At 37.7% G+C, this 14,239-nt stretch overlaps 1 protein-coding gene across 1 annotated transcript in view; it reads right to left on the reverse strand.

The window, feature by feature from the left end:
- The window catches only part of SEZ6 (seizure related 6 homolog), a 373,229-nt gene that overhangs the window by 28,437 nt on the left and 330,553 nt on the right, over window positions 1–14,239 (reverse strand). Inside the window, exons 5-10 of the mRNA XM_072417567.1 lie at window positions 11,541–11,726; window positions 9,703–9,871; window positions 8,280–8,446; window positions 7,944–8,138; window positions 7,481–7,619; window positions 1,194–1,390 (exon numbers count right to left, since the gene is read on the reverse strand). Of these exons, the coding sequence (XP_072273668.1) occupies window positions 1,194–1,390; window positions 7,481–7,619; window positions 7,944–8,138; window positions 8,280–8,446; window positions 9,703–9,871; window positions 11,541–11,726 (1,053 nt within the window). The remainder of the gene's footprint in view (window positions 1–1,193; window positions 1,391–7,480; window positions 7,620–7,943; window positions 8,139–8,279; window positions 8,447–9,702; window positions 9,872–11,540; window positions 11,727–14,239) is intronic.

The following is a 14,239-nucleotide window of genomic DNA, read 5'->3' on the forward strand; positions in this document are numbered from 1 at the left end:
AAAAGGATTTTTTTAATCTCATGGACAATACAAGGAATTTATTTTGCCCCTTAAAATAAAGTACATATGTAGATATGATTGCTTGGGTGTACATATAGTTAATGTTGTGCTTTTTAAACATATTTAGTTCTCTGTACACACTGGGGTGAATGGGCCCTAACCAAAGCAAAACAGATGACTGCATGGTAATAAAAAGGTGATACATGTCTTGAAGGTGAAAGTGGAGCATGCCTGTACACTGCAGGAGCACAATTGAGAGACGGGTGTTGAAAATTGATTTTGAAATTGCTTTAAAATATTAATTCATGTAAAAGGTTTTAGTTATTGAGTTCCCCTATTTTAAGGGTTTGAAAAAAGTTGTCTCTGTCCAAATATTTATGGACCTAACTGTAGGTCAACCATAAATCTGCTTATTCTTGTATTTTACTAAAAACCCTTTCAACCAGGCCTTTTGCCGAAAAAAATACCATTCCCTGAAACTCCCATGGCAAGGGAAAGTTTTAGGGCTTCCGTTGGCCAAGGGCAATCCACAATTGGCTTAACCTGAGCAGGAAGGGGGTATTTTTTTTTTTAATCCTCACAATCTTTTGATATGGGGCTTTAAAGGGGCTACATTCTCCTTCACATAAAACATATACTGAAATTCTTGTTTTTTTATATAGTGGTAGAAGCCTTGAGTTGCACTTTTTTTTCTACATCTGGAATGCAGCCCATACTATAAAATATGGCATTCCTGGCTTGCCTTTTGTTACAGTTATTTGATTTGAAGGTATGAAATCATTGTTTCCTATGTTCATAAAAGTTAAAATGTATTTATGCCAAAACTTTTCCCTCCCTCTTTCAAACTTTGCATAATTACTGTTCTTTAGTTGTTGTAGGTATACTGACACTTCCCAAAGTCCAGATTACCTACTTTCCCATCACATGCTTTGTGTTCTTCCCAATGCTACCTACAGGGTGTACAAGCTGGAAGGGGGAACCACAACACATTGCAGGGGGCATTTATTTAAAACACCTTAGAACACCTGCTATACCTGCAGCAGCCACGGATCAGCATTATGGCAGAATGTAACACACAAACACACAGAAAGGTAAGTGAACCAAATCTTGTTTCACAGGCTGACTTCATTTTAGTTCAAAAGAAAGTGCCTGTATTGACAGAGTCATTATAAAAAGTAGTAAGAATTACTTACCAAAAAAGTTAATAATGAAGCCTTGTTGGTAGCCAAACACGTTGCTCCCAGGATCTGTCTGGAACTGGACAATGACATCTGCCATTGATGTATAGATTTTGAAACGATTGTGCGTCCCTGTGTACCGACCCAGGACACGAGCTGTCAAGTCATCACCATCGTAAAAAGTAAGAATGTCACTCTTGCCAATATTCAACCTAAAGAGGGAAAAAGGCACATAAAGCACAAGGAATTAGAGAAGAAATGTAACATAGCTGACAGCACAATGCAACAAACTAAAAAAAAAAAATAAGATGATGTGATAAACACATAACATATATACATTGAAACTATGGTCATAATAAAGAATTTCTGATTTCTTTTCTTTTTACACTAGTTTAAGATATATCTAGTGCTATAAGATGAAAACATACAGTCAATCGGTACAAAATGCAACAATAAAATTGTTACATAGTGGCCAAATCATTTTCAGAGGTCATTGGTAATATCACAGTTCAATGTCACCAGGGTTATATCTGTAATGTATCTGCACTGTATTTTATTAAATTTTATCAGGGTTCTACAAGGATTGTAGGATTGTACGTAAGCACGTTTCCTCTTGGTGCTTAAGTCCTTCTTTTAGATATGTAGTAGGGGAGGCTTTTAAGTCCTATGTATCTGTCACCTATTTATATGTCCCTAGTAGGCCAGTATGTTGGAGGTTTGCTTTGTAGCTAACAACTACTTTCATTCATGCCAACCCGAGTGTGGTTTACATGACATAGGGGCTCCAATTGTTTCCTTATAAGTTTGCAAATCCTAAGTATGGTCCTACCTGTCTCAGCCTACCCATTATAGAATAAAGCACACATACCCTCATATGTGCAAATGACCTGGGTTGGCTTTAGTAATAAAAAGCACTAGAGGTTATAAAATAATAATATAATAATAAATAATTATAGTGTTAGTGACTAACTAGAATGATTCATTGTTTTGACTGAGATTGAGGTGCTCACAAACTCCTATTGGCCTAGCCATGTTTCCAAACACAGTTGTCCTTTAGTTACCTTTCAGATTATTGAAAAAGCCAGTCAATCTGTGGCTATTGTGATGGACAATGTATAAATGGGGGTTTGCGGGTTACGTGAGAGAGAAGAAGGTTAATTAACACATAGACCCTGATTTATGAAAGCTCTCCAAGGCTGGTGAGAATACACTTTCATCAGCGAAGCTGGGTGATCCAGCAAACCTGGAATGGATCTGGTCCAGGATTCAAAACATTTGCTAGCAAATGATGTTTAAAACCCATTCCATGTTTCATGGATCACCCAGTTCACTGGTGAAAGTGTATTCTCTCCAGCCTTGGAGAGCTTTCATAAATCAGGGCCAATGTGAGAACTTTATCAATGTACTGGACCCTCTCCACTGCCATTCCTCTATAGAAGCAGATGGGTACTACAAAATGTTTTGCTTGCCATGAATAGACAAGAGCTCACTACACTACAGACTTACTGCCACTCTACTTGTGCAATTCAAGCTGTGGTTAGTAATCAACCACTAAACAAATAGGACAATAAAAGATACCCAACACAAAAATCACAAGAGCTGGTCAACTCCACCCTTGGTTTTCTTTGCTTTGTTCCTAGACTTCGTAGAAAGCTGCATTCACAGTTGCTCTCCAGACATTGTATGCCTCTATATTACCTTTGGACAGGTAATTTTTATGGTGAAATCTGACTCTTAAGCTTCGGGTAACAACATGTGGATTCTCTGTTCATCCACATATTTATATTCATTTCCCAAGTTTTTCTGCTTGCACCAGAAAACTTCTCCTCCAACAAGTGTCCAGTGTCCTTTTTCTGGATCGGTGGAAGATTCTCTCCAATATCAGAACAGGACCTCAGTTACACAGTACAGTGGAATGAAAATGGCCAAAATGTTGTAAGCACCCCGTACAAGTTTTAAAACAAATGGCATCCAGAAGTAATGTTATGGTTTTACCTTTTTTTATTAAAGATGATGCCTAATCACTATTTAGTCCCCCCTTAAACAAGTTATTTTATTAACTAATTTTAGCAATTAATGGCTATTTATTTGCTTAGATTATAAAAAGATAATGCTTTCTAACAAACAAGGAATACATTTCAAAGAATTGTTTTTGTACTACATGCCACCAAAGTGTTTGTTTTGTGATTTTTACAAGTTGCAGAGTCAAAACACATGGCATTAGAGCTGCTACACAAAAACAGGATAAATGTAATGAAATTTACTTTGCTGTTACCTCCCTAGTTCTTACATTTCTGGATTGTGTAAAAAGCTGTTATCTAGTAAGTGAAAATTAGCACGCCACATTGAGCACGTCACTAGCCGAGGATACAAGCTTTCTGTACAAACTGTGATATGGTGGTGGGTACATTGGTTTCTGAGTGTGAAGCAGAAGATTAATTTTGCTGGCAGCCACTGGTGGAAAAACAGAGCATGATCGTTTATTATGATCATATGTTTAGAAATGACAACTCCAGGCAAGAGAGAGAAAAAGAGAGATATGCAAATTAAAGAATATTAATTAACCACCAGTGCACAAAAGTATATTAATACTCTCCTAGAAACCTCTGGGTTTTTTCTCTCTCAACATCCATTCACTGAATCCAGTAGGAAGCAGGCATTAAGGACCAAGGATCCTGGGCAGATATCATCAATATTAATCACTGTGTCAGTGCTGATAAAATATCCTACACTATTCACACAAATTTGTGTTTTGCAGCATTTATGATTAATTTTCCTAGCTGATTTTGTTTACCCCAACATGCTGAGCAACTGCCATTGTACAACCTTAATACTGTTGTAGTGGGAGGGGGGCGGGGGCGGTTGCTCTTATTAGCTTTAAGATAGAACATGGCAGAACTGATACAAAAATATTAGACTTCTGTTTTCCAAGTACGCAGTAATGCAAGTACGAGCAAGTACGACCAGGCCTCAACGTAATTGGTGAGATTTACTACCTATGAAATAATTACTGCCAGTGTCATATTTGGTGTACATAGATTAATTAAAGCAGGAATCCTGGGAAAGGAGTTTTCATACCCTTGCCATGTAGCATAGCTAGCCTGATATCAACTCTATTTACCCGATCGTTTTTTAGTTTTATGTCACATCTCCAGCTTGTCCACTCAACAATGGTTGACTATAATGGCTTCTGCTTGGTTAACAAGCAGTAAAAGCCAGAAAGTAGTATTAGAATGATGTAGAGAGTAGTAGCTGAGCAGTGTGGCAGAGGTGTGTGAATGACAAGATTAAACCTTGGCAGATAAACCAGTTCAGGCATTCTTATTTTAACTGTATATCCAGATTTTTCTACTCTTCAAGCACATTTTAATTTGTAAGGTTAAATGTCTTAAGGGGACCTGAACTCTGGAAGCTCCCGAAATTTAGGCAGAGGGCCAAGTACTAGTCACTACTATTGCCTTCATGTTCTCCACGGATGAACCTTTTCCCATTGCAGCTTTACTATAGTTTATTCCACATCCTGTCTCTGTGTTGAGATGGCTTTGCTTAGTAATGTAAGAGCTCCCCCTCCCATGACTAGCAATCTGATGACTAGTAGGGTTATATTTAAGAAGCAACAGAAGGTATAGAAGAAACACAGGTCTACATAACCAATGTGACGCAGAAGCAAAGAGAGGTTTTGTATTGCAAGTTTTATGTAGGAATGAGCAGAACTGCCAAATTTCTATTTCTAGCAGAAATATATATATATCACAAATCTTTCACATAATGTTCTTAGTGTGTATTGGGAGGGGTCTTAAAGCTGTATGTGTTTTTTGTGAAACTGAGTTTTTAATAAAAAAATTTCATATACAAAGGTAGAGAAAAAAAAAAGAAACAGAGCATAAACAGAAACATAACATAAACACAGCATACCGGATAATAGATGGTACATCAAATAGTGTCACATAAATCTCTTGTACAAACAATAATAACAAAGCAATATTGTAATAGGAATAATCTCATTTTTTAAGTCCAATAAATGGCAAGGGTCCAGTATGCATGAATCATTATTAAAAAGAAAAAAAGAAAAAACAAGTTGTAAACATAATATTTAGGGAGATGGGGAAGGGGAAAGGAGTGGGGTAGGCAAACAATGGTAAGTGAGGAGCTCACAGAATCACATAGACAATAAAATGTTAAACATGTAGACGGGTATATTATGCATCCCAGTGTTCCCAAACTTGTTCAAATTTCGCAACCCTATTCCTGAAGAGAGCAGTAAGGTACTCCATCAGACATACATCCTGGATGCAAGAATACAAGTCCTCCAAAGAGGAAGGAAGCCTAGACTTCCACTTGGTTGAGATTAAAGTGCGAGCTGCCACCAAAACACGTGTAATAAACTTACAGGTTGGTTTAGGGAGACCCGTAAGAGGTAATTCTAAAAGCTGGTGGAGCAGGTCAGCTTTATGTGGTTTAAATTTGTTTATTGTGATTTTTTTTTTTTTATTCTGTGGGTGGCCAGGAACAGGAAGGGTGGCCTCCTCCCCAGAAGATATGGGCATTTGTAATGGGGATTATAATGAAATTGCACAGCCCACCATTTATAGGGCAGCAACCAGATATCCACCTTATCCCAGAGGAATGAGTACAAGGGTAGAACCTGATTGAGGATGCCTGCTCTAACTTAAACTACCATTTAGTAAGGAATGTTCTCTAACAATCACCAGCCAGTGGAAACTCTTCTTCCATTTACAACACAACAGGGCTCTGTGGATTGTTAGTGTAAATGTCAGCGAACATATTGACTGGTAGTTGTTAGGGAGGGTGCATCTCCCAGCCAGAAGTTAGTTGATGTGCACACGAGTAGCCAGGTAAATGATCTATATTTAAGGAGATATTGATCATTTACGCTGGCGGTGATCCATCAATATACCAGTGCCAGCATTAGATGATGTCTCTGCAGAAAGACAAAATTGCCCTTTTCAGATGTTTCCTATAAGATATCAAACTTTACATTTGGGTTTTGGTAAATGTTGCAGATTTCTGATAGGACCGCCACTGTATCACATGTGTTCAGTTATGGGTGAATGGTTTATGGTGTATGCACAGGGGAAACAGTTACTTTCTGGTTGAGACATCAAAAAGTTTTGAATACAAAAGAACTTAGGCAGCCCTGAGCGCTCTTGTTTGGCATATGGGCTCTTTTTACTTTTCATAGTGCTGACTGGATATTTCTCAGGATTGCCACATCTTTCTTTAAATAATTTGTTTCCAATTGATCCCTACAAAGAATCCAAAATGCTGTCCCCCTGCATTAAGTTTTCAGAAAGTTCTGCTTGTTTCCTATAAAGCAGTGATCTACATACAGAGGTCCAAAATACCCCTTGTTAATCGGAGCTAGAACTCTTGAACCAGCAAACATAATGAGATTTGGGCATTTGAAGATCGACCTTCAGTTTAGCAAGATGTGTGACATAAGCTCTTTTCCATTGACTTGTATTGTAGTCGTTTATTATTGGTCGTTCATAGATCCATCAGGCGGATACATTAATGATGTCTGCCAACCACTGTACACATCAGATTCTAGCCCAATCATTTTTAATGGATGAGTTTCATCTGATGTGTGTACCATGTAGAGCCCACTGTATTCCTTTACCCTCAGTCATCTATCTTCCATCCAGACATGCCCTATATTAGAGGCTTGAAAACAGGTAGGAAGAGCATCTACAGCTGAGCACATGATGCCTGGGAGTCCAGCGGGTTATGCTTCATGATTGTTTATTCTTTATCTCCAGTGTTGCACCAATAGCATTATTAGCATTGCATGGATTGTTATATTGTATGAGTCATGTATATGTATGGTGGGTATTACTATTTAAAAAATGGCAAATGGTCCTGGCTCACTTTTTACATGCTAGAGGAATAATGTCTTTAGCCCAAAGGAATTTAAAGAAAAAATTAAAAACTCCAAAAATGGGGAATCATCTCTGTCAAATCAAGCAGATTACTTTCAAGTTTTTAAACAACTATTTAATCTATGGACAGTCTTCAACCTTTACAAACAACCTCCGACCATTAAATCTTTGTGAAAGAACTGACCATCCAGTATGGATTTCTGCAGGTGATACGTTTTATTTTTCCAAAATAAGGCCAGTGTCAGGGCTGGCTAGTCATCAAATCAGGATTCATATTCAGACAGTATTTTTATGCCATATTTTATGAGTTGGGCTGCCACCTCAAACTTCCAACCACTGTATCACAACTAAAAAATATATTCATATAATGAAAAATATTCCTATAATGAACCAAGGACTTACACTTGTATGTCCATAAGGATTCTTTTTTCTTCTTCTACATGAATACCCCAGATGCAGTCCTGTCCTTTCCCATAGGCTTCAGGCCAGTTGGGGGAAAGCACCACCCCTGCAGAATCTGTGATTTCCCCACTGCAAACAGCTGAGACAACAACAAATTTGTTATTTATCTGAAAAATATAATTGTAACCCTTATGAATCAGAAATCTTTTATGTGTTTCTTTAGTTTTGAAAAACTAATAAAACATTATTTTTATTGTGTGTGTGCATGTATATATACTGTATATAATACAGCAACATGATTAGAGAGATATTTTTTTCCATGTATCTTTAAAAATCTATTTAAGAAACAGACAACAAATCTGTGTGTAGTTTTCTATCATGATATGATGTGGTGGACATTCTTGAGAATGGAGACACATACCATTCCCCTCTCTGCCCAAGACTAACTTTCAATGTTTCTTACCTCTGCATGCTGGTTCAGTCTCATTCCATTGAGGATCTCCAGAGTCTTGGCACTCAATGATGGTGGACCCTTGTTCTAGTGTATACCCTGGATCACAAGTGAACTCCACTACTGTTCCTACAGCAAAGGCAGGGTCACTGCTGGTGAAGTTACCATATTTTACAAAAGGTTCATAACAGTGACCTTGTTCATAGGCTGTAAAAGAGAGACACATAAAAATGAACTTTTCAGCAGTACTGGATCTCTGGAACTCATCATTGTAAAATGTGTTCTCGGCATGGCTGTAGAATCAAAATTAGCTTTAAATAGGAAGTAAAAAGGACAGTCTGTTTTTACCCTGATAACGAAGTGCCACTCCAGTAGAGGTGCCACTACTGTCAGTTGTTAGCTCTATAAAGAAGTGTCGTGCAGTACTGAGCAGGCCTTCAATTGGAAGATATTCCACCTCATAGGAGTCATAGATAGGTGGGGAATCTATTGTATTTCCATCTCGGATAATAAGCCTGAAAAAAATAATCAACAATGGGGTTCAATGGCCAAATGCAATTTTAATTGAAACCATGGTGACTAAAACAATTAAAAACAATTTTTTACACAAAAGACTTGAATAGTAATAATCTCCAAGACTGAAGAAGATAGACTATCATAGGAGAACATTAGTGATCCAGTAAACCTGGAATTAATCTGGTCCAAGATTAAAAAGTTTTGGTAACTAATAGCAGATGATTTTAAGAAATCCATTCCAGGTTTGCTGAATCACCCATAATAGTCTGTCTTTTTCAGTCTTGAAGATCTTTATTATATCAGGCCCAATCTGTCTAGCTACATATTTTATGTGTTGTGTTAATAAAAGCCAATTAGTGCCTCAGCCATACTATGGATAATCTATGCATGGGCTGATTACCATGGAAGATAGGGCAGGGAGGTTGGGGTTGAAAGGCTGATTGAGAGCAGTCTGCCTGCTTTGTTTCAGGACACCTAAATGTAAGTACATACGTGCAATAATTGTCGTTGAAAAGGATCTTTCGTGACTAACGACTGCATGATGCATGAACGAGTGCTGTACATATATCACCGTTCTGCCCTACGGAGAGGGGTGGTGGAGAATGGCAGAGCGGCACCCAGCTGCGCTCTCTCACCTTCACTTTTTTTATGATCGTTTGCTGTCTGTGGATCCGCCAGGACAGTTGTTCGAATGAAGGCAGACAAGCACTGTACACATGCCAGATTCTCGTCCGATATCAGCCCTGAGCCAATTATCGGACGAGAACCCTTGCACGTGTGTACATAGCCTAAGACTTGGGTGTAAAGATCCAATAAACAGTACACTATTTTACCAGCAAAAATGCATAAACTATGCAGGCAAGGACACAACAGTTTTTACATGTGAATGTAATACTGACAATGACCAACGTGCTATCTTTAGCCATGACCTTTACTGGCTATGCAGCAAACCAGCACCGGGCAGATTAGGATTTGGAAGACCTATTGGCATAGGATCTTCCATTTTCTAGGTTAAAAAGCCATCAGCGGCCATCAATGCCAAGTATATTGAAAAGCTGGTACCTTACTGGTAAATCTTTTAGAGTGTGGTATAATTAAATAACCATTTCCGAGTAGAGCCAGGCCATCAACAAGGCAACCTAGGCAGGTTAGCAGATTCAAGAAAGGAAGTGTCAAATTAAATATGATGGTGACATATAACAGAACAGAAAATAACAGACTAATGATAAGAGGTGAAATAGTGTGTGTGACCTACCTGTCATCATCCTCAGCTAAGGAGACCTTCTCAAAGTGCAGGTGAAGCCGCTGTGCTGCTGGAGCCTCAAGGACCCAGTGACAGGTTAGGTTATTGCTGTAGTTTCCAGGAAAGTTTGGTGAAACAAGACGTCCAGTGGTGATGTTTCTGATGAAACCTCCGCAGGCAGCTATTTAGTTGACAGGGAATAAGAATCATGTTCACATCACAACTTTTTTGATTCAAAAACTAAAACTTCTTAAAACTGAGCTCTGGGCATAAAATATTTATATAAGTATACTTATATATATATATATAATATATTTATATATGTATATTCCTTAATAACAACAAAATCCACTTTGTATGCACAAAATTATTATATAAAAGACAACATCATTACTGTGCTGCATATAGTCTGTAAAAATAGGTGGAGATGTGGGTTGGATCCAACAATTCCACCCGATACAGGCTGCCTGAAAAAAAAATTGGGTGGTTGTATAAATGAGCAGTCACCCTGCACTAGGAGAGAAATAAGCAATGACTAGTTTATATTACAAGCAAAAAAAGCTAAATCCTGGGGTTGTTCAAGCTGGATTACTGCACAGACCGGGAAGAGATACACAAAGGACGGCAAGATGCAAGCAAGAATACAGATGGCTCTTGTAGTTAGGCAATATTTGTGTAGCCCAGATTGCAGCTTTATTATTCCCTTGTTTCCAAAAGGTTATGATATTCCAATTTAAAATATCTATGTAAATACATTTCCTTTATTAATATGTTCTGGTGTACAAACAGGAGCAATTTACCATGTTGTATATGAGCTGAAGAATAGAACACGCCAAAGGCTGCACTCATGAAAGCAGCATTTTATTCTATGGAGACTACAATCCAATTACTAATCACTACATGCCTGCTTGTTTTGTGGTATGTAAATGAGCTTGTGCTGCCATAATATTGTGAATCTTATAATAATAATGACAAGAAAAAAAAGTTTCCTCTATCCCCCTATTTCACCTTGCTTTGTGAAGTCCTAATTAGCAATTAAACAGGTTATGCTAGAAATATGTGAACGTGATGTCGGACATGGTTTGAATGGTAAGGTGCTGTTAAGGAGTTCTAAACAATAAGAGGTATAAAATAGGTCACACTGATGGGTTTACTCATGAGTGTCTGACAGTAGTGTCCTTCTGTGCAGCTAGAAACTCTTATTATAACATTCAAAAATACAAAGATCCTAGATATTACAGGTAACAGGGCAATACAATATGTGGCAAATTAAGGTTACCTCTTCAGCATATTGCAAAAATGGAAATATAAGTATGGAGTTAACTTACTTATGGGTTAATTGACAAAATGTGAAAATACAACTGGCAATATATTATATGACAAATTAGGGTTATCTTTAACTCTTCAGCATATTGCAAAAATGGAAACATAAGTTTGGGGTAAAGTGACTTGGGGATGAACTGACCCTTTGAGAATTTTTAAATTCATTTCAATTGTTGTAGATTTAGGTCCACATGTAGTATGCTTTGACATTAGAATGCATCGCTTGCTATCCACAGGGTGGCTTAAAGTAAAGGAAAATGTTAGTAAAAAAATAATAATATTTATTTTACATTATATATTTTTTTTATTACATGATAATTAGAGATGACTGATCAGCCTGTCTAGGTAACTCCTAGCTTTAGGTTAGGAACAGGAAAAGACTATTTTTATATGTCAGGAGTGTCTAGTAATGAACTGCATATCTAGATATTATCGACACATTATTACAACAAGTACAATACAGTAAATAGAGTGCTTCACAAATATGACCCAATGTAGCACAGTTCTGTGGTCTCATTCTTATTTACCTATACACTGTGGAGCTCGGCTGCTCCAGAAAGGTCGGGTTGCATTTAGGCAGGTGAGTACGTGGGGTCCATGCAGCTGGTAGCCCGTATTGCAGTAGAAATATGCCTCCCCACCTGGGTGCAGACTAGTGACAGATACATCACCATAAGCTGGTCTTCTAGGGAATCCACAGCTCAGGAGATAGGCTGCAAGGTAAAAAAGTATTTATTAATATAGTTGTAATAATTGTTTTCATGTAAAATAGATTACAATTGTCCGCATATTACTAAAGAAGTACTATTTCAGTAATGTATTAAACCATTCTGGGTTCTTTCATAAGCTGGAGGCAGCTTTGATTGTCAGGAGAAGAATCCTTCTTGCACAAGGAAAAACCAAACCTGTATGTTTCTATTATTAGGAAAAGATACCTGCAGTATTACAGTTTTACTTCTGGACTAGTTTAGGGCTACATACACACGTGCAATAATTGTCATTGGAAAAGAACTTTCACGATCCTTTCCAACAACAAATGACTGCAAGATTCCTGAACGAGCTCTGTACATACAGCACAGTTATCAGACAAGAACCATTGCATGTGTGTACAGAGCCTAACTTCCTGTTTTCTGCATTTACAGTCTCTTGACTTATTCATTGGGATGTTGGAAAGAAAGGAAGAACGTGATGGCTGGAAAACACATGCAGCCATGATGTAAAGCACAGCATTACCTTGGCAGAAGACAAGACTATATGGAAAACAATGGTAGAAGCAAGTTCTAGTTTTGAAGTTCATCAAAGATTAAAAGCAGTCATGGTAGTGAAAAGGGGAGATGGTGGAGGATAACTCAGATTTGCTATGTAACCAGAAACTAAGATGAACAATGGCAAAGTTGAACATTACCCAGAAAGATGTTATTTAACCCTGGTCAAGTTTAGTTTGAAATTATGTAATATATAGGTGTGTTAACATAGAATGTTCTACATCCTTCCATATGTATCCAATTTTAATTCTGCCCTTGAAATCTTTGTTCTGTGTGTCAGCTTATTATTGTACAGAAACAAAGAAAACAATGGCTATGCAAAATGCAAATGTACAGTTTGACTGTATTAAAAAAACAAAACATTAAATACAATGCTGAAATTGACATGACATTGACATGTTCTTTCTGTTTCACATATAAACAAACCAAATAAAATATGTAAGAATTTCATTCAGTTTCAGCTTCGGCAAGTTTCTGACGATTGGAATAAATTTCCACACATGTTAACAAATTGCTTGTAATTTGGATTAAATGATCATTTTAATAGATCACTTACATCTACAACCCAACAAATTACACATTTGATTGACATTTTGAGCTGATCACAAAATGCAAAACAATATCATATATGTTGCATCATTCCATATTTTGATGATAGATCTTTTGTGTGCAATCATTTGTAACTAAATCGTTCATAAATGAATAGGTAAATGGCTACAATAAGTAGGATGTAATGCCCAGTAGCAGTAGTCATTTACATTTATGTCGCCTATATGACCGGCAATCATTTGACTGTGTACTGGCCAAAAAGTGTTGAATTATCCTAAAATATGTAAAGATGACTCTGTATGTGAATAGAGAAGTGGAGGGACTGTGGGCTGGGACTAACACTGCTTGATGAGCAGAGCCAAAGTATTTGGACCAGCTTTTCTAATATGTCTGTCAGCTTGTTTGTTCAACCCAACAGGTCAAAGGTCTCATATAGATCAAGGTATGATGTGGCTGAAAATTGCTAGCTAAAAATATAAAAAAGCTTCATATCAATGGATCCCCTCAGATTCCTACTATACAGCACAATTAGGCAGGCCAGAATGGAATCAAAGCTGACAGCTTTCATTTCTGAAACAGGAGCTAAGTCAGCTAGGTTCCAAGCCTTCCGAAGCTAATAAATCAGACTCTGGTCGTCACAAAGGTGACTAGGGAGCGGGATCCCCTGTTACCAAAGTTTTCTGTGTCAGTGGGGTTACTTTTTTAACTATTCCCGCTGGTTTTACCGATAGTGTACATTAATGTTATTAATACTGTTTTCCATTGACTTTTCTAGTGAAATTTGGGGATTTGGATCCTAATAAACATTTCTTGCTTTATCAATGGGCCTGTCTAGGCCATGGCTTGCAGTGTTAAATAACACTGAAGGTGTGTGTATCTCAGGCAGAGGTGCTTGAGCTGAAGTCACAGTGATGGATTATCTGAAATAAAGTTATAATGCCCCATCTCCATCTTGCGGTGGATTTCCTGGACTGGGTGCTTGGCACCACTCATTAGCTCACAGTTTGATAAATTATCTGTGCTGCTTCCCTAATGGGACCTATAAAATATTTCCTCTGTGTCTATGGCACTTCCTTCAGAACAAAACAGATAGCGAGGGGAGAGATCTCTTGAGGGGAATTGGCAGGGAATGGAGAGTAAATGTGGAGCTTCAGTCACAGTACGTGCACAGTGATAGATTTCTTCCTTTTTATATCTGCAGAGAATGGTAAACAAAGCAGGAATACAAATCTGCAACAAAAACACATTACTTGTTAGAAAGGGTCAAATGTACTCATTTTTCTGTCATAGTCATCGACTACAGTGAAAATACTGTTCTTTCTGGTGTGTCAGGATAACAACAGCCTGGTGTTCCTTAACATAACCAGGGCATGATTTCCACAGACTGCAGATAAAATAAATAGGGCCTTTGC

This window comes from Pyxicephalus adspersus, chromosome 1 (genome assembly GCF_032062135.1).
Source record: "Pyxicephalus adspersus chromosome 1, UCB_Pads_2.0, whole genome shotgun sequence".
NCBI classification, from domain to species: domain Eukaryota; kingdom Metazoa; phylum Chordata; class Amphibia; order Anura; family Pyxicephalidae; genus Pyxicephalus; species Pyxicephalus adspersus.